Genomic DNA, 24,261 nt, shown 5'->3' on the forward strand with positions numbered 1-24,261 from the left:
TATTACTAATTCATGATGCTCCAGTAAATTCCAAAAGCCACTACTACGCTTCTTCGGTATGAGGAAGTATGTGCTCTGAGTATAACTTGAGCCTTAGGCCAACCACTAAATGCACACAGGCCTGCAGACAGGATGCGTTTTTGCAGATAGTCCAGGAAGCCCCTTTCCTCCAGGAATCTGCCTTGCCAGTTTAAGAGCTTTCTTTGTATACTGGTGAGCTGATGGCCAGCCATGCATAAATTTGGAGAGAAGCCAGATATTAATTTGCAACAACCTGCAGTTGTTCAAGAACTCACAATCTCCAAAGGTGCTTTTAGCTGTTCTGCTTTATTTTGTACTGACAACAGCCTTCGAGGACTCAGACAGGAATTGTTGTGGCCCTTCTGAGCCTCACCTCAGGGTCATCCCTCGGACAGTGCGCAGCAAGGTTCAATGACCAATGTAGACACATTAACAGCAGAGCAAGAAGACACCTCAGGGCTGAGCCTAAGCTGCAGGGTGTATAGGACCTCTGACTGTCTTCAAGTATTATGAGAAGATCTGGACACATGCAGGGGAATTTGCTGTAACTTTGCTAAAACAGTTGTGTTAAGTTTGAGAGTGCATTTGGTATAGATCAAAGACTCGCATGGCTCATTAAAACCACATAGGAGACACAGTCTCCTTCCAGTGCTAGTGGTACATTACGTATCTCTCACACCTTAGCTCAGGGCTGGAATTTCTCTGTTGCAGGAAATGCCGTTGTGTCATTTTATGTAACAGAAATTAGGGGTCAGGGAAATAATTCAAAAACCCCTACATGTTTTAAAAGATTGTCATTAACGAATTCAGATTATTTCATTGTGGTTTGCTATGCTAACCGCTTCATTTTGTCCAGCTCAGCTGTTTTCTCATGCTGAGCACCACTGCAAGCGAGGTGTACATCAGAAGCTGACTTCATCCCTGTGCATCCAGTTCCCTCTCCAGTTTATATGATCCATGATGCCTATCAGGGCCTGGGCAGAAGGAAACTGGCTTGGCATTAAGGAAATGTAGCACAATGAATTCAGACCAGAAAAAGAGGTTAAGTGGAAGAAAATGCTATAGCCTAACTCCCAGAAGACAGTGAACTCAGAAGAAAATTGAGTGAAACGTCCTGTAGACCCACTTAGAAGTGAAATGTGTGAAACTTCTTGAAGAGAATGAACTGACCCCAGATCATGTTAATTTTCTACCTGGCAAAGAAAAACGCTCAGCAAGCTGAAATATTTTTCCGACAGGGATTTCCCAGCTGGTGGTGTGCAGAAGAGTGCGCTGCAGGCTGCTCAGACCAGATTTCAACGGGTAGGAATTGTCCTCCTGCCCTCTACCTGTCTCGAGAGCAGCAGCCCAGGGCCCCTTTTGCTGTCAGCCAGCCCCGAGGCAGCACAGTGCTCTTCGCACAGGAAGAGCAGAGGCCATGCTCAGCTTCCTGTGCAATAGTCTGTTCTTCTTTTAGCTCCTTTTACTCACTGCTGAATTAGACTTCCCTCCTCATCCAACATCAGAGCAGGTGGAACGCAAAACAATGATTATTCCTTCTGTCACAGGTCTGCCTCAGAAAAATAGAAAAATTATCTGTTCAGTGACATGATAAATAATTCTGTTGTCCGGTTTAATTTGCAGCGTGGCAGCTCAGGCCGCATCTTTATTCACTTTAGGCTGACTCTAAGACAAGCTGGCCTGAGAATATGGTTTGGTATATCAAAACAAAGTGCAAATACCACCAAATCAAGCATCCTTTTTTCCCAGACCCATATGAAAACATAAGTTTTTTAACATTTTGAGACCCATGTATAGCAGTCCAGGTTTGGCCAATGTGTCCCAACAGGTACCAAGTTTTCTTTAAAACTAGGGGTAGGCTTACTCAGGAACATCTGTGCCTGTGGCAATGCCCATCTTTGCACTGCTGAAAGAGTCATGAAACTTTGAAGTCAGCCTTGACGGTCTCCATGTATATCGGGCCATTTTAAGAAAGGAGGAGTTCTTTGGTTTGGTTACAACTCACACTACATGATAAAATCTCCCTGAAAAATTGGCTGTGGTTGAACCCCCTGATACTTAGACTATGAACTGAATGGGTCAGATCCTCAGCTGGTTTAAACTAACATTTGTCCCTCAAGTTGAAGGCAATCAACATGCGGATCTGATTCATCACAAGGAATCAGGACGGCAAGTTCACATTCTTTGTCAAAACACCTTTCTCCCAACAGACCTCTGAGTACAACTATAAGATACAGACCTATGTTGAAGCAGGACTCATCTACAGCTACATCTAGCTGTAGGTGGCCACAGATGGGTATCATGTCTAGCTTCTCATTATAGACAATGGGGACTTAGTCAACAGAGTTCATTTGATTCATCTGGCTAGATGTAGGTGTCTGCTTTAGGGTGAGATGACTCATCAACAGACTCCACTGATGATATTGATTAGTTCACTGGCTATAAAAGGAGTTTGGGGATACTGGTTCACATGTGCACATGTACAGTGTAGGCAGTGGTATTAGTAAGTGAATTCTCCCACAGAATCACAGAATCACAGAATGGTAGTGGTTGGAAGGGACCTCTGTGGGTCATCTAGTCCAACCCTCCTGCCGAAGCAGGGTCACCTACAGCAGGCTGTAGAGGACCTTGTCCAGGTGGGTCTTGAATATCTCCAGAGAAGGAGACTCCACAACCTCCCTGGGCAGCCTGTTCCAGTGCTCTGTCACCCTCAGAGGGAAGAAGTTCTTCCTCATGTTCAGACAGAACTTCCTATGCTTCAGTTTGTGCCCATTGCCCCTTGTCCTGTCGCTGGGCACCACTGAAAAGAGTTTGGCCCCATCCTCCTGACACCCACCTTTGAGTTATTTATAAGCATATATTAGGACCCCTCGCAGCCTTCTCTTCTTCAGGCTGAACAAGCCCAGCTCCCTCAGCCTCTCCTCATAGGGCAGATGCTCCAGTCCCCTCACCATCCTCGTAGCCCTCTGCTGGACTCCCTCCAGTAGCTCCTCGTCTTTCTTGAACGGGGGAGCCCAGAACTGGACACAGTACTCCAGATGAGGCCTCACTAGGGCAGTGTAGAGGGGAAGGAGAACCTCCCTCGACCTACTGGCCACACTCCTTCTAATGCACCCCAGGATGCCACTGGTTTTCTTGGCAGCCAGGGCACACTGCTGGCTCATGGTTAACCTGTCGTCCACCAGGACACCCACGTCCCTCTCCGCAGAGCTACTCTCCAGCAGGTCCGCCCCAAGCCTGTACTGGTGCATGGGGTTGTTCCTCCCCAGGTGCAGGACCCTGCACTTGCCCTTGTTGAACTTCATCACGTTCCTCTCTGCCCAACTTTCCAGCCTGTCCAGGTCACGCTGAATGGCAGCACAGCCTTCTGGTGTATCTACCACACCTCCCAGTTTTGTGTCATCAGCAAACTTGCTGAGGGTACATTCCAACTCTTCATCCAGGTCATTGATGAAGAAGTTAAACAAGACTGGGCCCAGTACTGACCCCTGGGGGACACCACTAGTTACCAGCCTCCAACTAGACTCAGCACTGCTGATGACACCCCTCTGAGTTCTGCCATTGAGCCAGTTCTCAATCCACCTCACCAACCACTCATCCAGCCCACACTTCCTGAGCTTCCCTAGGAGGATATTATGGGAGACAGTGTCGAAAGCCTTGCTGAAGCCTAGGCAGACAACATCCACAGCTCTCCCCTCATCTACCCAGCCAGTCATGACATCGTAGAAAGCTATCAGATTGGTCAGGCATGATTTCCCCTTGGTGAATCCATGCTGACTACTCCTGATAACCTTCTTTTCCTCCACTTGCTTGATGATGACCTCCAGAATAAACTGTCCCGAAAGGGACAGTTATGATAGCATTGCATGGTCTCACTGAGCTTTTCCAAGTTCTGTGCGAACTTAAATAACAGGAACATATGCCTCCAAGAACGTAACTTACAATCTCAAAATAGGTAACCTGCCTGCTAAAAATACTAGGTATAGCTAGTAAGAATAACATGCATTAAAAGAATAGAAAAAGAAGAGTTTGGAAACCCATCTCACCCCCCAGAAACTGGCTGGCATTTTTTGGTTGCATTTTTTTGTCTGTGAACTAGAAAAAGTAAGAGGCAGGATTCATGGGGAACTGTAAACTCCCAGCTCTCTGACTGCTCCTACATTTGGAAGGCATGCCTCAACACCCACTGGCAGAGTTAGGGGCATAGTTGATTTATATAAAAGCCCTGTAATCTTATGTAGAAAAACCTGCTTATGATTTATCTTTCAGAAACACCTTGACTCCAACAAAATGTCAAGTGGTAGGAGTAGAATGAGAATCTCTGCTTTTTGCTCTATCAAAAACACAAGGGACACTTGTAGAGTGACAAACAAGATGCAAACCTGCAATGTGTATGGTGTGTACTGGCAGTGGTGAGCCTGGAGCACCCAGCCCTGTGCTACCTGCGAGCTGCCACTCTGTGGAAGAGAACCGATGGAAAAGCAAAAATAGAGGAGCAGTAGGCATCGGTTTATGAAGAGCACTGTGTGAGACAAACAGGCCCAGCTTGGTCAGTCCAAGAGCAGGGAAGATCAGGCATGGAAAGGCTCTAAGCTTAAGTTGGAAGTTTGAAAGATGGGGAGACTGCTTTCTAAGGAGATTCAAGAAGTTTGAACAGAGGAACAGTTTTATTACTCCAAAAGAGAAACAATTTTCTTACCCCAGCATTTTTAACTTGTGGACTACCTAAGGTTATGAAGCTTCATTTTTGGAGTATCTTTGAACTGCACGTGGAGCTGGAGTATACAGTTCAAAACCAGTTCTGTACTAGTGATGGAGTTAGTTAGGTGACTGGCCCTAAAACATGATTTAATAATTTTAGTTTTACACGGTTAATGCATAGTCTGCTTTTGGAAAAAGGGACTAGATAGGAATTATATGCCATTGGAATATTTATTTTCCTTTGCTTTTAGGATTAAGTTTGTCATTCCCTATAGAACACAGCAGCTGGGAATTAGTTGCCCTGAGGCACTCCTATATGGCTCTGCAGTGGACAACGGCATGGACAGGAAGCAGTGTGTCCTCACTCAGTGGGGCAGCGGAGCTTGTGAAAAGGGAACTGGCCTCAAATACTTCAGCAGCTCATGTCGAACTGATGCTAGAAGCTCCTAAACTAAGTCAGAGCAATCCTGCCACACTGCTCATTATCACATCTCACTTCTGAGAAGGAAAATAAAGCTATACATAACAGTTTTACTTTGTTATCTTTAGGAAGAGGATATTTGTATTTAAGCTACTGTTAATGAAGGCTGATGGACTAGAGATTATATCTTTTTTTCTGGCTAGTGCAATTTCCGTATTTGAATTAAAGAGCCAGTTCAAATTTTTCACGGGGAACAAATTCCTCTGATCTGTAAAACATATGTTTTTGAAATGTATTCATGCTGCTTGCATGTATTAACTCTCTTAATTCGACTTCATCATAAATCAAACTTTGCTGAAGTAGTATGGGATAGACAAGAGACAGCAAAATGCTAGTGAGTGGAAGGATGGTCACAATCTTTTCTTATGATCCTGAACAAATCTCAGTTAACCTTTTTTGTACCTCAGGTTTCCCAGCTATAAACTGAGGCTAAAATTTGTATTTCCTGGAGAAGTGCTGCTAGACATCATGCCAGTGTCTGTAAACTATTAGAGCAAGGTGCAAAGCATCATCACTGTCTGCTAGATATCAGAATATACATGGAGGGAAAAGAAAAGCATGAATGTGCTAAAATAGGCTGTAATTTCTTTATGGAGGCTTGGGCAGAATTCCAGTTGCTTTAAATCATGTATTTAATTAACACTCATTCTATTCAAGTGCTACATCCCAGCCAGGAGCTGATGTCGTGTTTGCTTTGCTATAAACATAATAGGATGAGTTTGTGGCAGAAAAGAAGGCTTATTTTAAGCTTCTTATATATATTTATGAAATAAATGTTTCCTGATCCTGGGGAGAAGAGAGAGAAATAAAGCAAGCAAGTCACATCTGGAGTAGGAAAACACCACCTTGAACAAGCCAGCTCGGTCCCAGTGCCACTGAGACCACTGGCAGGGTCAGAGCTAGATTTAACTCTGTCAGCTGCAAATACACCCCTCTGTGAGAGACCACAAATGGAGCTCGACATGCAGGTCTGGGAGCTGGCCCAGATTGAAAGTGGAGCTGAGAGGGCAGCGGCCTGCAGAGAACATCCATGCTGCAGCCCCCAGAAGGACACTGGTTAGTGCCCTGGTGCCTTTCATGACACAGGGAGCATGTGGGTTGCAGGATGTGAGCAGCATCAGCCTCTCTGGTGTCTTGGTTCACAGGTGTTGTTTCATATATATCTTTGTGCTTCCTGCTTCTGGTCATATTTGAGGTGCTGACTGCACCTATTATCCCCATGGATGGACTGAGTTGCAGAGCATCTCAGGGCCATACTTGGTCTGATGGCTGTAGATGTCTAAGATAGTCCCTGTGCCTGCTGTGACATCCAAGACCAGTAAAAGCAGTGTGGCCAGCAGGTCGAGGGAGGGGATTCTGCCCCTCTGCTCTACTCTAGTGAGACCCCACCTGGAATCCTGCATCCAGCCATGAAGCCCTCAGCACAGGAGAGACATGGACCTGTTGGAGCAGGTCCAGAGGAGGCCACGAAAAAGATCAGAGGGCTGGAATACCTCTCCTATGAGGAAAGGCTGAGAGAGTTGGGGCTGTTCAGCCTGGAGAAGAGAAGGCTCCAGGCAGACCTTAAAGCAGCCTTCCAGTACCTGAAGGGGGTACAAGAAAGCTGGAGAGGGACTTTTTACAAGGGCGTGGAGTGATAGGACAAGGTGCAATGGCTTCAAACTGAAAGAGGGTAGATTTAGATTAGATAGAAGGAAGAAATTCTTTACTGTGATGGTGGTGAGGCACTGGCACAGGTTGCCCAGAGAAGCTGTGGATGCCCCCTCCCTGGAAGTGTTCAAGGCCAGGTTGGATGGGGCTTTGAGCAACCTGGTCTAGTGGCAGGTGTGCCTGCCCATGGCAGGGGGGTTGGAACCAGATGATCTATAAGATCCCTTCCAACCCAAAACGCTCTGTGATTCTATGAGAACAAGAGGAGGTCAGAGTCCTGCCCTCTCAGACACCTATCCTTGGCTCCATGTGCAGTCAGTGGAGAGAAGCTGTTGCAATGCCTACAAGGAGTGCGCACAATATACCATGCCTGACCTGCCCTAGGCAACACTGGAAGTTTGTGGCCATACATGGAGTCAGAGCTAGATCCCTGATGATTAGCTTTGCTTTTCTCTTGTTGACACCTACAGCTCCTGCTGACTTCAGGTTTAGCTACAGATGTATTTAAGAATCACAGAATCACAGAATCACAGAATAGTAGGGGTTGGAAGGGACCTCTGTGGGTCATCTAGTCCAACCCCCCCGCCGAAGCAGGGTCACCTACAGCAGGCTGCACAGGACCTTGTCCAGGCGGGTCTTGAATATCTCCAGAGAAGGAGACTCCACAACCTCCCTGGGCAGCCTGTTCCAGTGCTCCGTCACCCTCAGAGGGAAGAAGTTCCTCCTCATGTTCAGACGGAACTTCCTGTGCCTCAGTTTGTGCCCATTGCCCCTTGTCCTGTCACTGGGCACCACTGAAAAGAGCTTGGCCCCATCCTCCTGACACCCACCCTTCAGATATTTGTAGGCATTTATAAGGTCCCCTCGCAGCCTTCTCTTCTTCAGGCTGAACAAGCCCAGTTCCCTCAACCTCTCCTCGTAGGGGAGATGCTCCAGTCCCCTCACCATCCTTGTAGCCCTCCGCTGGACTCTCTCCAGTAGCTCTTCATCCTTCTTGAACTGGGGAGCCCAGAACTGGACACAGTACTCCAGATGAGGCCTCACCAGGGCAGTGTAGAGGGGAAGGAGAACCTCCCTTGTCCTGCTGGCCACACTCTTCTTGATGCACCCCAGGATCCCATTGGCCTTCTTGGCAGCCAGGGCACACTGCTGGCTCATAGTTAACCTGTCGTCCACCAGGACACCCAGGTCCCTCTCCGCAGAGCTGCTCTCCAGCAGGTCCACCCCAAGCCTGTACTGGTGCATGAGGTTGTTCCTCCCCAGGTGCAGGACCCTGCACTTGCCCTTGTTGAACCTCATCAGGTTCCTCTCTGCCCAGCTCTCCAGCCTATCCAGGTCACGCTGAATGGCAGCACAGCCTTCCGGTGTATCTACCACACCTCCCAGTTTGGTGTCGTCAGCAAACTTGCTGAGGGTACATTCTAACTCTTCATCCAGGTCGTTGATGAAGAAGTTAAACAAGACTGGGCCCAGTACTGACCCCTGAGGGACACCACTTGTCACCAGCCTCCAACTAGACTCAGCGCCGCTGATGACAACCCTCTGAGTTCTGCCATTCAGCCAGTTCTCTATCCACTTCACTGACCAAGCTTCATATTCTCACAAGTGGATTAAAATGATGTCTAGCAATTTATGCAGGTTATGAGTATACAGCATATGGACAATGTGTACTCTTTCCATTATTGCAGTCAGACATCCCTACTCTGAATTCATTAATCAAAAAGAAACTATATCAGATTTTCATGTTTAAACCATATAAACAGCTTGGAGTCCAATAATATTTCTATGAAATCTTAAAGCTGAGGAAGATTTATAACAAGGACTGATGGGCAGAACAGGTGAGTCATCTTATAGAAATGAGATAGAGAGCAATGAAAAATAATTGACTCGGTGCCTGCTTGTACATACAACCACTCCTCAGCCAATAAAAAGAAATAGATTCTGTAGGATTTCTTAAAATGTGTCCTCTTTCATTTCAGTTAATACTAGAAGTTGATGGCTAGGGACACTGAATTGTTTCATTCCAAGTTGCTGTTTCCACTCTGCATTCGTTGGTCAGTCTGTTGGCTGGCTGGCGATCTCTTTCAGTGACATTTTATTAAAAAACCCAGCATTTTTTTCCAGTGGATAGGAATTCATGTTGTGAAGTAACAGCTTTCTTGGATGCTCTAGTAGGCACAACATGGCTTGGTCATGCAAAAGAAGCGGTAGGGAATATTGTGCTATTGGTGTTGCACTGGAAATCCCTTGGCCATCAGGAAATCAGAAGCACCCAATCCATGTCACTGGTCAGTAACTACTACAACATAAAGAAAGAGTTTTTAAAGAAGGAAAAAAATTAGCCTAGCAAACTCTTTTGTACTTCATCTTCCTTTACACTAGTTTTATACAGAGCTAACTGTTGAAATCTGATTTACTGAGGTCAAAAGGAGAACAGGGCTTTTCTGTGTGCAGTTTTTCTAGTGCATTTTAGTGTCTCAGTTGTGTCATCTTTTTTTGCTAGACAATATTAAGTAGCTATAGTACTAAACTACTTGTATTATGGTAATATATATGACAGTAATGAATTGGACCCTTCACAGAGCTGAAGCCTTCACAGAGACATGACGGAGCATTGGAACAGGCTGCCCAGGGAGGCTGTGGAGTCTCCTTCTCTGGAGATATTCAAGACCCGCCTGGATGAGGTCCTGTGCAGCCTGCTGAAGGTGACCCTGCTTCGGCAGGGGGGTTGGGCTAGATGACCCACAGAGTCCCTTCCAACCCCTACCATTCTGTGATTCTGTGATAAGCCAAGCCAACAAGAAACAAACAAAATGTCCACCCAGATGTTAATGAAACAATACAGTCCTTTTACCGTTTGGTTGAAGACCTAAAGCTGTGTCATTTAGCTAAAGGCAGCCATAAAAAAGCAAACAGAATTAATCCAGCATTCATTAAATAGTCTATGTCGTGGCGTGTGCGGATTCTTTTAGAATTACAGCCCTGACAATCTCTCATGCTCCAACACTTCATTGTAACTGGATCAACTTTCTCTTCACTAGATAGATTTCTGGGTTTATTTTAAAGCTACACTTTTTGGTTTTTTTTTTAGATCAGGGGCTAAGCTCATACATATTTGAGGCTTCAGAAGAATATCTTTCTTTGCCAGTGGAGAATCTGTGTCAGCTATGAATGACAGAAAAGGAAAGCTGACTCATGGCAAAGACTTGAAATAAGTCAGTGGGAATATCTGAGAAATAGGAATTTATGTCCTACTGTGGAAGGGCATGTGGACTATGGGCCAAAAATGGCTAGGGCATAATTTCGCCATAGCTACATCAAGGGTAGCTTTGATTCTTTGAGGCGAGGAAAATGGTTCTTGTGAGACGCATGACCCATGAAACAAACACATCCAAGTGCTCAGGTGAGGAAAACTGCCTGCCTTCTGGGGGAAGGCATTCAGAATGAAAGCAGTCTGGGCTTAGGTTAAGAGGAATGGTCAACCCTGAATGATGGGAAGATAGGCTTATTAAGCAACTTGTTATTATGGGTTGTCCATGATGAATTTATGACATGTTGGTGGAAAGTAAAAGCATCTTTCAAATAAGAAAAGTTATCCTTGTGCTCTTTGTGGTTTATGTGGTGAAGCTTCAGTTTCTGTTTTAAGCAGTAATTATTTATAAAGATGACTGTTAACATATATGCTTTCTTGTCCTCAGAGACTCCAAAGACCTTTTACAGATTACATATAAGATCACTTTGTTGACTTTGTTGATATGAATGTTTAAGCACAGGAAATCTTGAGCCCATGAGGATCTGTTCCTCTAGCACCTGCTGCACACCAAGTCCAAAACTAGTCCAATGTGAAAGGATTTTTTGTTTTCTTACCTAGACACCATGGCTGGAAAGATGCTTCCTCTTAGATCCCAGCTCTTGGGAGACTGTTTTAATTAGGAACATGTAGTGTGATGTTTTGCCTTCTGAAGGAACATAAACACAGAAGTCCTCAGTCGAAAAACCACTCTCAGATGTTGTTTTCTGCTCTTTGGTCCCACACCGAGAGAATAAATACCCTTAACGCAGGTAGACAACTTCACTGCTAATATTGCAAACCTGAATTGCAGTCTTAACGGCAGGGTCAAATCAGTGGGGCAAGCTGGCAGCCTTTGCACTCTTCAAGAGCTGTCCCTTGTTTGTGATCCATGAAGTTTAAGTTTCTCTTTCTCCAGTTAATAATGACTGGAAGAAATGAAGCTCACTAAAAATTTTCAAGCTCATATTTTGGGCTTCAAGCAAGGTTACTTACTTTTTAAGTGAACTAACTTTTCCTTCTTTAGCATTTTTTCTTTGCGGGTGCTTTCGAGCTTTAACTCTTCAGATAACATAAGCTAAATTCTGCAAAGGACATGCTGGGTGAGAAGCTGTCACTGATATGTCAAACATGTCTTTGTGGTGAGTTTATCAGGACCACTCTGTGTTTCTCTTTGCTCAGGGAAGCCATACGGTGCAGACGACTTCCTCCCCGTGCTCATGTATGTGTTGGCCCGCAGCAACTTGACCGAAGTCCTTCTGAATGTGGAGTATATGATGGAGCTCATGGACCCTGCTCTGCAGCTAGGAGAAGGTAGAGTACAGTGTTTGCTCCTGAGATAGTCACTTTGGGAATCATTATTCACCTTACTTCAGTGTTTGTGAAAGTGGGACAGCAAGGCTCTGGCTAGGCTTTGTGGATAATCTTTGGCAAGCTTTTCAAATCCAAGGCTCTAAAATTATTGTCAAACACTTTAACTGTTTTTAGCAGTACAGTGCCCTTAGACACCAGCTAGAAAGGCTGGGACCCAGCATAAATGAGAACCGAGTGGCTGCATTAGTAACCTAAACAGAGACATCTAGTGATCCTCGGACCAAAGGCTGAAAAGTTAGAAGGTCTTTGCCTAAAATTAAACTGCTGCTGCAATCCATTGTGCAGATGCTTTTATTTATTCCAATAAGAAAAGAGTATCTTTCTTAAACTGCATTGTGTGCCTGGGGCCGTACATCATTCTTGTGGTCACTGTACTCTTAAATTTCACTGATCCCTTTGACAATGTTCTCTGACTGAGTGTCATAGTGAGGCAGAGAAAGAAAGTCAGGTTAGAAAAAAATATTGGGTTTGGATGTGAATAAAGACTTCTGCTATTAGAGGGATAAATACCTTAGGGAACTGTGTGCCTTTAGTTTCTTAAATATAGCTTGGGAAGCAAACGCTACTAACAAACAGTGGCAGGGTTATGCACTCTGAGTTAGGAACATGGGTCCTTTTTTGCCATGTAGTCACTAAACCAGTAACATGGGGTTTATTAGGCTTTGTTTTGGTAAATACTGAAGTTCTAGAAAGGAGTCCTGGACGAACAACAGCAGACTAATTTGATTTATATTAACTGGAGGCGTAAGTCTGTGACTAAGAGCATGTCATCCCAGCACAGTGCAGAGATGGGCAAAAGAAAGTGCTAACAGAATCAGCAGTAGCAATGCAATTGTATTAGCGAAGCGTTCCTGCTGAAAAAAAGTTGTTAGCAGAAAAAACATTAGCCTAAGCACAGCATTTTATTGACGTAACTGAGCTGGTTTTGGTAACTACACTGCCCGCAGGTTCTTCATTTCAAAAGGGCACACTGCCAGGCTGGTTACTGAAGTCAGCTGGGTTGGGGAGCTCAGGCTATTGAAGGCAAAGCTGGCTGGAAGTTCTCCTAAGTCAAAGATGCAAAGACTGTGTGAAATGTGTACTCCAGTCAAAGGGGAAAAACTTTGTGAGGGAGTTCCAGATGAAACTGGCTGAATAACCACACCAGTAAGGAGACTGGGAGTAACTGAAGATACAGGGAATGGGAAAAAAAGAACATTTCAGTGAAGCTCTGAGATTACAAAGTGCAGGGCTAAAACAGGAACTGGCAAAAGTCGACTTGAGTTAGGCCTTTCAAAGTTAAATGCCAAAAGGTGACTCAGGCACAGGAACAAAAGGAAAAAAAGACAAGCAGAAGTGAGAAAACTGTGAAATTACATCAGGTCAATATGCAAAATCATTTCAATCTGGCCTCCAAATTAAAGATTTACTTTGAATGAATTTTATAACAACAGTGGTGTTGACTACGGGGGCAAAGGCAAGGACAGATGATGGGGAATGACTGTGTGGAAATGAAGATACTGGAAATTGGAACAAATATTAGTCCTTAGAGAAGATGTAATGAATTCCTGTCGTGGGGGACTGGGAGATCTTCCTCCATGGATTCTGAGGGACGGGCTACACCAGGTCGTGGGTCCCATCACCGGCACTCCTGGCTCTGCCAGAGCAGGAGAAATGATGAATGACAGCCAAGGGAAGCTAGTAACTGTATTTAAGAGGGGAAAGTGGCGCTTGCAGGCTTGTTGGCCTGTCATCAGCAGCATTTCGTGGGAGTCAGTGAAGAAAAAAGGGAGTGTTTTCAGTGACCCACGCAGCTATGGGACACTGCTCATCCATCCACCCTAGCACGGAAAGTCAAATGGCAATGTCTTGGTCTCGCCTCTGCTACACCAAAATTTAATGGTGCTCTAAAAATACTGCTCTTAAATAAAATGCTGCCTTAGCCACCACTTACGCAACCAGCCTGAAGCTCACCAGAGCCTGAGGAAGGGCGACCAAACCCCGGGAGGGCTGGTGCAAAGTTTGGGTGATGTGGAAGTGCCATCTAGAGGCAACTGCAGCGATTATGAAACATATTAAAACCAGAGAGCTCCGATAAATTTTTATTTCTCTCTGTTTTCCTGGCACTGGGGCTGAGTGGAGCAGCGGCCGGGGCGCCGGACCCGGCCCAGCCGGGGCCTTGCAGGGGAGGCCTGGCCCCTCGCCGCGCCTGGGACCCAGCCTGCTCTCGCCTGGAGGCCCCGGGGCCGTGTCCCCGTCCCCGCTGGCGCCGGGACGCCGCTCTGCTACTGCTCGGGCAGCTCTGCAGGCTGGCTCCTTCCCTCTGTGCAGGGCGGACCCTGGCCCGAGCCCCGCGCCCCTCACCGGAGCCGCGCCCGGAGGTAGCTGGGAGAACGAGCGCCTTTAATAAACCGGGCGCTGGGGCCGTGCCCTGACGCGGGGCTGACCCGCAGCCAGCACAGCAGCTTCCTCCTGCGCAGCTCTGACTTCTCACCAGCGCTTGTTTTCATCCCTGTGGGTGAAGCCTGTTCTTACCATGCTCCAGCTACTTCCCTGCCTGCTGCAGTTGGTTAGTTATTACCTGCTGCAGCCAACACCACGGCGGTCAGTGAGTTTCTGAGGGAAAAGGGCTGGCTGCTGGCTTTTACTGCATTGTCCCGTTTGCTTTACCAAGATTTATCCTACAACTCTGAACAGTCTGGGAATTACTCTCAGTCAAACATCAGGGCTCCCCACCTGGCCGACAGACACGGAGAAAGCAGAGGGTAACTTGTCCTTGCAGGTCTGCGACGTCCTTCAATGGTGCTGAGCCCGCGGGGGACCCAGGCCCTAAGCATTTCGGCAATGTAGCCAGAGTTGGAGGCGCTGAATCCAAGCCTTGTGCTTTTCCTGCATGGTATACTACAAGTGTTACCATTTCCTTGAATTATAGGGACTGCTCAGCAGCCCAGATTACAGACCTGTTGCACTGACACTGTTAAACACAGCAAAAAGGTGGCCATGCCCCAAAGGACAAACCATCTGTGGTCAAAGGTGTTGGTATGAAAACCACTTTTGTAGTAGTTTACCATCAGTCTGTGTTTCCTCCTAGGGCATCTACAGCCTCATCGGCCTGGGCAGTGACATTGCTGTGAAGCAGAAGCGGGTGGAGGACATGGGTGGTTTGGGCTCCTTTCCCCGGGGTTAACATCAGACACCCCTGCAGCGAGGCACAGCCAGTGGAGCATTAGCCAGCTGCCACTGCATGGGCACAAGCAGGCAGCATGGAAGTGGAAATCTATGGGCCGTGCTGGTGTGATGTTCATGCAAGACCTTCTCCTTTCACAGGCTCCTATTATTTAACCACCACCTACGGGGCTCTGGAGCACATCAAGAACTATGACAAAATCACCGTCACGAGGCAGCTGAGCATGGAGGTGCAGGACTCCATTCACCGCTGGGAGCGACGGAGGACACTGAACAAGGCCCGGGCTTCCCGCTCATCAGTGCAGGTAGCTGGCATTACTTTCTAGGGAAAGAGCCTGGAAGATGCACATGATCTCTCCATACTTACTAATTTTTAATATGATAATAATTTTTTTAAAAAATTAACCCATATCATCATTAAAAAACAAGAGCACATACCGTGCAAGATTTCCAAATTTTAAAAAAACACCTCATTAGAAATACAGGTTACTTACAAAATGCATTTTAAAGTCCTGAAGTACTTAAATATGATTGCAGAGGGATTTTGTCGTTCGTTCTTGAAGGTGATGTGCTAGGAGCCTTCACATGTGGAGAGCTGCAGTGGGGAGGCAGGGAGCCCTTCTCCATTGCCCCTAGGGCCTGGAGAAATCACAGGCTAAGTTGAGAAGATATGAGCAGACTACGCTGGGGCAGTTCCTAGGTGGCATAAAGCTGTAGAAGGACCAGAGACACCCCAAGCGCCGGTCAGACAAACACCTTCCAGAGCCTGGCTTCTCCTGGCCAGCAGCAGGAGATCCAACGACGACTGGCTAGCCTTGAAGCCCACGCTGGGCATGGCTTTGAAGCCCACGCGGTGCATGGTGCGGCGAACACCAGCGGGAGAGGGTCCCAGGAGGGATGGGTGCTCTGGACCTCCAGCCATGGTGAGGGTGGGTACAGGACCAGGCAGTCGGGGTGCCTTGCCAGCCCCATGTCCTGTGATCAAACTGTCACCCACAGGGAGGCAGCAAAGGCCGCGTCTCAGCTTCTGTAAAGCCTTCACAGCACGAAACCGAAAATTGTGAATACCGTGGTGAAGGCCAGAGGAAAGTCTCCTGAGGGGGAGACGCAGTCCAAATAGCCCTGTGAAAGCGTGGAGTTGAATAGGTGTCTCACACTGCAGTCAAAACAGCCCCTGATGATCTCAGAACTTGTGAATGGTGGATGGGATACACCAAACACCCATCTGGCCCCAAGCGCTGCTCCAGCAGTGGCTCATAGCAAGTACCTCGCACGGAGCATAACAGCTGAGCGAGCAAATGCCATTTCCCCAGAAGATTCCCGCCACCTCCAGCGGTGTAAGGACTGTTTTCCATCTCATTCTTTGAATGAGAGGTGATACCAGAGATGTGCGAGCCCATCCTGGCAGCATGCCCCCTGCATATCCCTCTGGCTGAAAATCATCCGCAGTGATACTCCGTCAGCGCAGTCTGGAAACTCATAGTCCTGATATTTGGCAAATCTCACTTCTGCTGGGGTATTTGACTGTTTTCTGACCAAAACGGCAGGGAATTTTTTTGAACTTCACAGATACAAATTAAACATGCAGGTTCCACTGTGGCCAAAAGCTCTTTAGATTCTGTTCCTCAGGAGTTGGGCAAGAGGAAAGTCGTCGTAACAGTCGTTACTGCCTGAAACAGGATACAAGTCAATCAGCCTCCTCAGCATAACTACTACTTCTGTTTCCTCACTGGTGGAAGGAAGTTTGGAGGACACGCTCTCAAAGTGCTGTTTGGGTGACAGTGGAGTTAAATGTGTCACCGCACTGCCAGTCCTTCCCCGTTTCTGTGAGACAGGGGGTTCTCAGGCCAGATCTCTGAAGTTTTTGGCTTGTCATTCTGGTCTATTACTTCTTTGCATCCTATTTCTTCAGGAGCTATAGAAAGGTGGGAGAAGGAACTGTTGCAGACTGCTCACTAAGGATATTCACTAAAGTCAGAAAAAAGCTTTCACTTATGTGTACAGGGCTAATTATTTGTTTTTTTAGTTTAAGTACTTGCTGATTTGGAGCTTGTTCATCAGAGGGGAGAAAGGAGAGAATAACTAGGGCATTGGAGAATGATTGGAGGACATTTGGGATTGTTTAGGAGCTCCAGGCAGCTAGATCTTTGGGGCAGAAATCTACCTCCTTTGGTCCTAAGTCACTGTGTTAACTGCAAGATCTAACCTCATGTTTTCCAGGATTTCATCTCTATCTCCTTTCTGGAAATTGGTGCTCAGTCAAGGACACTTGCTTCCCGGAATGACACCACGGCTGAGCAGCTGAGCCAGCAGTGTGCCGAAAAGTTTGAAGTCTCCCATCCCAAGGACTATGGACTCTTTGTTTATGTTGATGACCAGTGGCTACAGCTGGACAAAGATGCCCTTCCTCACCATATCAAAGCCTCCCTGCTGAAGAGTGAAACCAAGAAAGATTTCCATTTTATTTATAAACCAATAGACCATAAAACCCCATCAGTTCCAATTGTCAAAGAGTCAGACTTTTCCTAAGGGCCATGGTGCTCTTTTGTTATGTTTGCTGTCATTCTGGAGGGCCTGGATAGTTTGTCTCATGAGTTACTCTGATATCTGCAGACCTCAGAAGGTCTCTGGAGCATGGCCTTCAACAGAGGGCAGATGCGCTACTTGTAGATGCTGTCTGAATACAGGACATTTCTCAGCAGAGTTCATTTGCAGAAATAAAAGGAGCATTCAGGAGAACATTCATCCTCTGGGAAACTTGAAGCATCAAACGTCAGAACCTCCTGCTGGCAACCAGCCGATGTCGCAGAATGTAAGTGGACAGTGGAGAGAATCCAGAGATCTTGCAGAAAAGTGGACATTTACTCCGTAATAAATTATGGTAGGTGTGAACCACCTCTGTGCACAAGGCCTGTGAAAGGTCTGCACACACCGCAATCTGTTCAAAGGTAAGACAGCGTTTATGCCTTACAGTATCTGTTCACCCAGCTTGAATAAACTGAGTCTTGTCTGATGTATTCAGTGGAATACGGTTACCACCTGTAGCAGAACTCCATCTCTGTCTTGCTGTCTACAACATATCATTGCCTTTGAAATCCACATAATTACAGACCGTGCAAGGTGATCCTGTACATTCACTAAGAACACCTTTTCTGCCATCCATTTGTCACTGAATTCAGGTAGTGTAGGCATTTTCATCAGTGTATTTTTCTGAAAGATTGAAAGTCTTCACCATCAGTTTTACATGTACAGCAGTTTTAATCACATTGGTTGTATGATAGTGTCTGGTTAATTGTATATTTATTTCCATGTGTGATATGGTGCAATTATTTTAAAATAAGCATTTGTAAAGAACTAAATAATTTGCCCAGTGTAGCAAACCAGATTAAAAATCTGAAAGTCAAAAAGACTGAGAATTAAATACCTGTCACTTTTTACTCAGATGTCATTTCCTCTAGTGTTTTCGTATCCACAAGTCCCACCAGGTTATTACTTTAATAAATTCAGGCTGTTGCAGACAGAACTGGCTAATTCTCCTTTCTACCCGGGCTTTCAGTCATTCAGTCATTGCAGAATTAAATTTCCTTGCAAACCCAAAATTCCCACAGAATAAACTGAACCAATGTAAAAATGCATTTCATGAAGTCTGAAAACAATTTTTCAGGACTGGATAGTGGAAGCGGGAGCTTTAATTGCAACACAGATCCATGTCTTCTGGGTGCCTTCGTTCAGGCAAGATTCTCGACTATGAACACAGGAGACTGGATTGTCTGCACGCAGGAGGCAAGCAACACAAACTTGGGATCAGGCCTAGCAAAACTCTGATTAGAAAGAAAGGGTGGTTTAGGATCATAGAACCATAGAATGCCTTTGGTTGGAAGGGACCTTTAGAGGTCATCTAGTCCAACCCCCCTGCAGTGAGCAGGGACATCTTCCACTAGACCAGGTTGCTCAGAGCCCCGTCCAGCCTGGCCTTGAATGTTTCCAGGGATGGGGCATCCACCACCTCTCTGGGCAACCTGTGCCAGTGCTTCACCACCCTCATTGTGAAATAATGTCTTCCTTATATCCAGTCTAAATCTACCCTCTTCTAGTTTGAAACCATTACCTGCCGCAACAGGCCCTGCCAAAGAGTTTGTCCCCATCTTTGTTGAAGTCCTGAAAGGCTGCTTTTTGTTTTTTAACCTGTGGGTTTTGCTCAAAGCTGCTGTTGTTTCCTCCCATTAACATTCAAAAAAGAGTTGGGACTTGTAGGCCAAGTTGCCCAAGGTCCCTGCCTCACTCCTGAATCTCCAAAGGTAAAATCGTATCGCGTGTAGCTGGTCACTCTCTCAGTCTCTGGGGCTTGAAATGTCCACGTCTATGTTCCCCAGCTGTAGTGTACACTGACCAGATTCACATACAGGTACCAGCCAGTGCTGTGCATCTGCCAGCTTGGGCTGCGTGCACACCTTGTCAGGAAGGGACAACAACCAAGAATGACAAACAGTGAATAACAGCAATCTTGATTTCAAGGACATCATGTGCAGAGCTTGCAGTGTGTGACGCTGGCACCGAGCTGCCTCCAAATCCGTGGTTATTTCTGCTCATGTGCAGCTGTCGGCACCCTGCCTCACCCCTGGGCAGCACGCTGGAGCTGAACTCTGGACGGCGTGCTCCGCTGGGAGCCTGTGCTGCGCTCAGGGCGGCACGCGGGATGCCGTGACTAGACCTGAGATGCAGGTTTGCAGTACCGCTCTGACCTAGGAGATGCTGCTCTTCGGGCCCTGAGGGCACTCACTTGCGGCCTCCGGTGCCTCCCCAGGGCTACCCCACCCCGCCCAGGACCCCATCTCAGCCCCCCACACTGTCAGCCCAGTGTTGCTGCTCCCCACAGCCATGCCCCAGCCCAGCCTCAGCCTGTCCCTGTCCCCGGGGAGGTGCGCGATGCCCGCGACCGGGGCTGCCCCTGGTGCTCCCCGCTGTCCCGTTCCAGGCTGTAGCAGCAGGACGGGCCCCCAGGGACCCCCAACGGCCCGAGAGCTGCAGGCCTCGCTGCCCCACGGCGGCTTCCCTGCGTCCATCCTGCAGCTTAGTTCTGCCATGGCTGCTGCAAGTTATTTTAAGCCCAGGAGCAAAGACGTGTATGTCTGGCAAGGTCCTTGGCCTGATCAGGTTATCTGTATGCTGTAACACTCACAGTTAATGAGCCTAAAGTAATCTGATGAGGTGGAGGCTAAAGTAGAAACACGCAAGGAAGAAAGCTAGGACTGATTTTCAGCTGGATATTTCCAGAGAGCAACCAGACTTTGCACCGGCCAGGGATGAACAATGGGTTGATGAACTGGAGTGCTCCGGCACCTTGCAGTGTCCTGGGACGTCTGAGTCAGCAGCTGGACCTCAGGGCAAGGGGAACTGCGGACTACATGGCTGGTCAGTGGAGCACACAGAAGCCGTGACAGTGCTAAATCACTGCAATCCAAGTGGGCTCAGACTAAAATTTACCAAAGCCTACTCCCAAAACCAGACCTGCAGGTCCCAGTTTTCTAAAGGCATGGAGAGCCAGCTGAATTTCTGTGGTCTTTTACAAAGGCTTTCAAATGGCACATGCGACATTTTCCTCTGGTGTAACAATTGCAAAGCTCTGCTTTGCTTTGCAAAGGTTGCCATGGCTCTCCCGAACACGGAGAGGTTATTGGCAGTAATGCGAGTTTCTGTGCCTGGCAGCCAGCTGCCTGGAAGGAAATGCCGGTGCTGGGGCTTGGTGCGGAGCGGGGCTTGCTCAGAGGCGGGGGGAGGCCCTGGTCTCTTTGGTCACATTATATAAACCACCAACAACAACTTTGTTAAACATACATCACTGGGGTACAGGGGTGACCCAGCTCCTCCAGGGCCTGGCGACAGCTGTCCCTTGTCAGGGAACGGAAGCTGGGAGATGACCCAAATGATGGGATCCTGGAGGACCCAGGACAGAGAAGGCTGCCACCTCTCCGGGCTCCCAGCTCCATGGTGGGACTTAAGCTCTGCCCGCGCCGGGGTCATGCCGAAACAGCGTGTCTGGAACAAACGTGCCCTGGCAAAGCTCTGAGTCCCCAGCGCAGAGACTGCTGGAGCGGTTCAGCACATCCCTCTGCCTGGAGCCTGGTGCCCAGGGTGCTGTGCTGCTATGGGCTGGTATCTGACATTTAGGGTGGTGAGAAAAAAAAAAAAGTCAAATGTGGGAACAAAATGAGTGTTTTTAAATGCTGCATGGGGTTTTATGCACTTGCTTTGCCATGGGGTTTCCTCATGCTGCAGCCCAGGCGAGAAGGAAGCAGTCCAGTCTGGTGATCTGTGGCCTCCCCTGGTTAGTCAAGATGGTCATGCAATGACTCATCCCCTGGCTCTCACATGAGCCATCAGAAGACGAGAGTGCTTCAGGAGACTTTGACCAAGGAGGGTTGTGCAATCTAGCCAAGGCCTCCTCAAACACTCGTTTGCAGGGAAATGTTGTGCAACGATCACTCATTTACTCACAAGGCAAGGATCCCAGCATGAGAGGGAGGAAGAGGGAGACCTGCTGAACCCAGCAACTCCTGCGAAGAAAAAACAAAAAGCCGGAGTGGCCACTTCATGCACAGAGCTGGTTTAACGCCACTTTGCAGCCAGTGATAGAATCTGTCAATAATTGACTGAAGTAATTACACTGGCAGGTCTCATATAACCTAAAATAGAAGCCATTGAAATCAAAGGCAGGTTTCCTGCTGAAGCCAAGAGCTTTTGGGCCTCATCACGCATCAGTCACCAACTGTACTTTGAAACTTTGCACAAGACTGGCTTTTTTCCACACGCTCATGGAGTGGTTTAGGCTCGCAGGGACCCCTGAAGGTCACCAGCCCAAGGTTTTTGGAGTGTGTGTCAGGGGGTAAGCTTGAGAAGAAAGCCCTGTCCCTGAGGTTGCTCAGGGCCTCGTCCTTTCAGTGCTGCAGCTCACCAGAGCTGGAGACCCCACAGCCTCGCTGGGGTCCTGCTCCAGCATTTCAGCCCCTTGCACCATGAAAAATGGTTTCCTCCCATCCAGCTGGTGTGCAGACCCTGCCTGTCCCACCAGAGTCCCTCCTTGGATGGGTACTGCTGCTGCAGGACGCTAGCCAGCTCTGCCCGCAGTGCATGGCATTACAGAGGTGTAACACTGCTGTTGTCTCCTGTCTCGTCTGGGGTATCGTGTCCTAGGGAGGAAGTGGCCTCTGATTCAGAATTTCCTGAGATCTTGGCACGAAATGCTGCCCAATACGCTGATCAGACCCATCCCGCAGGGAAGGATGTTGCCTCCCTGGGGCCCAGGTTGGAGAAGTTGTTAGGAAACTCCCTGGTCTGGTACAGGCCTCTATTATTACCCGCTATTGGTTATGCAGGTTGGCAGTGGTGAGGTCATGGTCCCAAGGCCATCAAAAGGGACTTCAGGGCACTGGGGTGACTGGTTGAAGGATCAGGGGTGCAGGTGATGTTTTCCTCAGTCCCATCAGTGGCAGGGAAGGACACTGAAAGGAACAGGAAAACTCGCCTGATTAACAGGTGGCTCATAGGCTGGTGCCATCGGAGGAATTTTGGTTTCTTTGATCATGGGGAGGTTTACACGGCACCGGGCCTCCTGGCGACAGATGGAGTCCAGCTGTCTCAAAGAGGGAAAAGGATTCTCACTCATGAGTTGGCAGGGCTCATCGAGAGGGCTTTAAACTAGGTTTGAAGGAGGAAGGGGACATCACCTGGCTCACTAGAGATAAGCCCAGGCGTGGCATGCCGGGGGTGGGGGTGAAAGCAACAGCCCAGCTCAAGTGCATCTACACCAATGCACACAGCATGGGCAATAAGCAGGAGGAGCTGGAAGCCATTATACAGCAGGACAGCTATGAATTGGTCGCCATCACAGAAAGATGGTGGGATGACCCTCGTGACTGAGTGCTGCGATGGATGGCTATAAGCTCTTCAGAAGGGATAGGCGAGGAAAGAGAGGCGGTGGGGTGGCTCTGTATGTTAGGGACTGCTGCGACTGTATAGAGCTTGATGATTGTGATGACAAGGTTGAATGCTTATGGGTAAAGATGAAGGTCTGCCAACAAGGCAGACATCCTGCTGGGGGTCTGTTACAGACCATCCAACCAGGATGAAGAGGTAGATGAAGCATTCTACAAGCAGCTGGCAGGTCTCACAATTGCTAGCCCTTGTTCTCGTGGGGAACTTTAACTTACCGGACATCTGCTGGAAATACAACACAGCAGAGAGGAAACAGTCTAGGAGGTTCCTGGAGTGTGTGGAAGAGAACTTCCTGATGCAGCTGGTGAGTGAGCCTACCGGGGGAGGTGCCTCGCTTGACCTGCTGTTTAAAACAGAGGACTGGTGGGAGCTTTGGCGATCGGAGGCTGTCTTGGTCTTAGCGACCACGTAATGATAATAGTTCTTGATTCTTGATGAAGTAAAAATGCAGGGTCAGCAAAACCACCACCATGGACTTCCAGAGGGCAGACTTTGGCCTGTGCAGGATGCTGGTTGAGAGAGTCCCTTGGGAGAGACTGCTGGAGGGCAAAGGGGTCCAGGCAGGCTGGACGTTCTTCAAGGAGGAAGTCTTAAAGGCACAGGAGAAGGCGGTCCCCTCGTGCCACAAGACGAACTGGCGGGGAAGACAACAGGCCTGGCTGAAGAGGGAGTTTCTACCGGGACTCACAAAAAAAGGAGGGTCTACCACTTTCGCGAGAAGGGACAGGTGACTCAAGAAGAGTACAGGGGTCTTGTTAGGTCATGCAGAGAGAAAATTAGAAAGCCAAAAGCCCAGCTAGAACCCCATTGGCCACTGTTGTAAGGGATAACAAAAAATGTTTTTACAAACACATTAACAATAAAAAGAGGGCCAAGGAGAATCTCCATCTTTACTGAATGCAGGGGGGGGAACAGTGCCACCAGAGATGAGGAAAAGGCTGAGGTACTTAATGTCTGCTTTGCCTCAGTCTTCAGCAGTCAGACCAGTTACTCCCAGGGTATTCAGCCCTCTAAGCTGGAAGACAGGGGTGGAGAGCAGAATAAAACCCATAATCAAGGAGGAAGCAGTTAACAACCTGCTACGCCACCTGGACACTCACAAGTCTATGGGGCTGGATGGGATCCACCCAAGAGTGCTGAGGGAGCTGGCAGAGGAGCTGGCCAAGCCACTCTCCATCATGTCAGCAGTCCTGGCTAACAGGGGAGGTCCCAGATGACTGGAGACTTGACAGTGTGACACCCATCTACAAGAAGGGCTGGAAGGAGGATCCGGGGAACTACAGGCCTGTCAGCCTGACCTCGGTGCTGGGGAAGATTATGGAGCAATTCATCCTGAGTGTGCTCATTGGGCGTGTGAAGGACAACCAGGAGATCAGGCCCAGCCAGCATGGGTTCATGAAAGGCAGGTCCTGCTTGACCAACCTGATCTCCTTTTATGACCAGGTGACCCACCTAGTGGATGAGGGAAAGGCTGTTATCTGCCTGGGCTTTACTAAGGCCTTTGACACTGTTCTCCACAGCATCTTCCTGGAGAAACTAGCTGCCCATGGTTTGGATAGGTGTACTCTCTGCTGGGTGAAAAAACTGG

General features: G+C 47.9%; 1 protein-coding gene across 1 annotated transcript in view; it reads left to right on the forward strand.

The window, feature by feature from the left end:
- Nucleotides 1–18,194, forward strand: part of RIN3 (Ras and Rab interactor 3) — a 79,559-nt gene extending 61,365 nt beyond the window's left edge. Inside the window, exons 10-12 of the mRNA XM_075426205.1 lie at nt 11,325–11,456; nt 14,823–14,986; nt 16,902–18,194. Coding sequence (XP_075282320.1) covers nt 11,325–11,456; nt 14,823–14,986; nt 16,902–17,210 — 605 coding nt within the window. The 3' untranslated portion in view covers nt 17,211–18,194. The remainder of the gene's footprint in view (nt 1–11,324; nt 11,457–14,822; nt 14,987–16,901) is intronic.
- The last annotated feature ends 6,067 nt before the right edge of the window (nt 18,195–24,261 follow it).

The sequence above is a fragment of the Opisthocomus hoazin genome, chromosome 7 (assembly GCF_030867145.1).
Source record: "Opisthocomus hoazin isolate bOpiHoa1 chromosome 7, bOpiHoa1.hap1, whole genome shotgun sequence".
In the NCBI taxonomy this organism is placed as follows: domain Eukaryota; kingdom Metazoa; phylum Chordata; class Aves; order Opisthocomiformes; family Opisthocomidae; genus Opisthocomus; species Opisthocomus hoazin.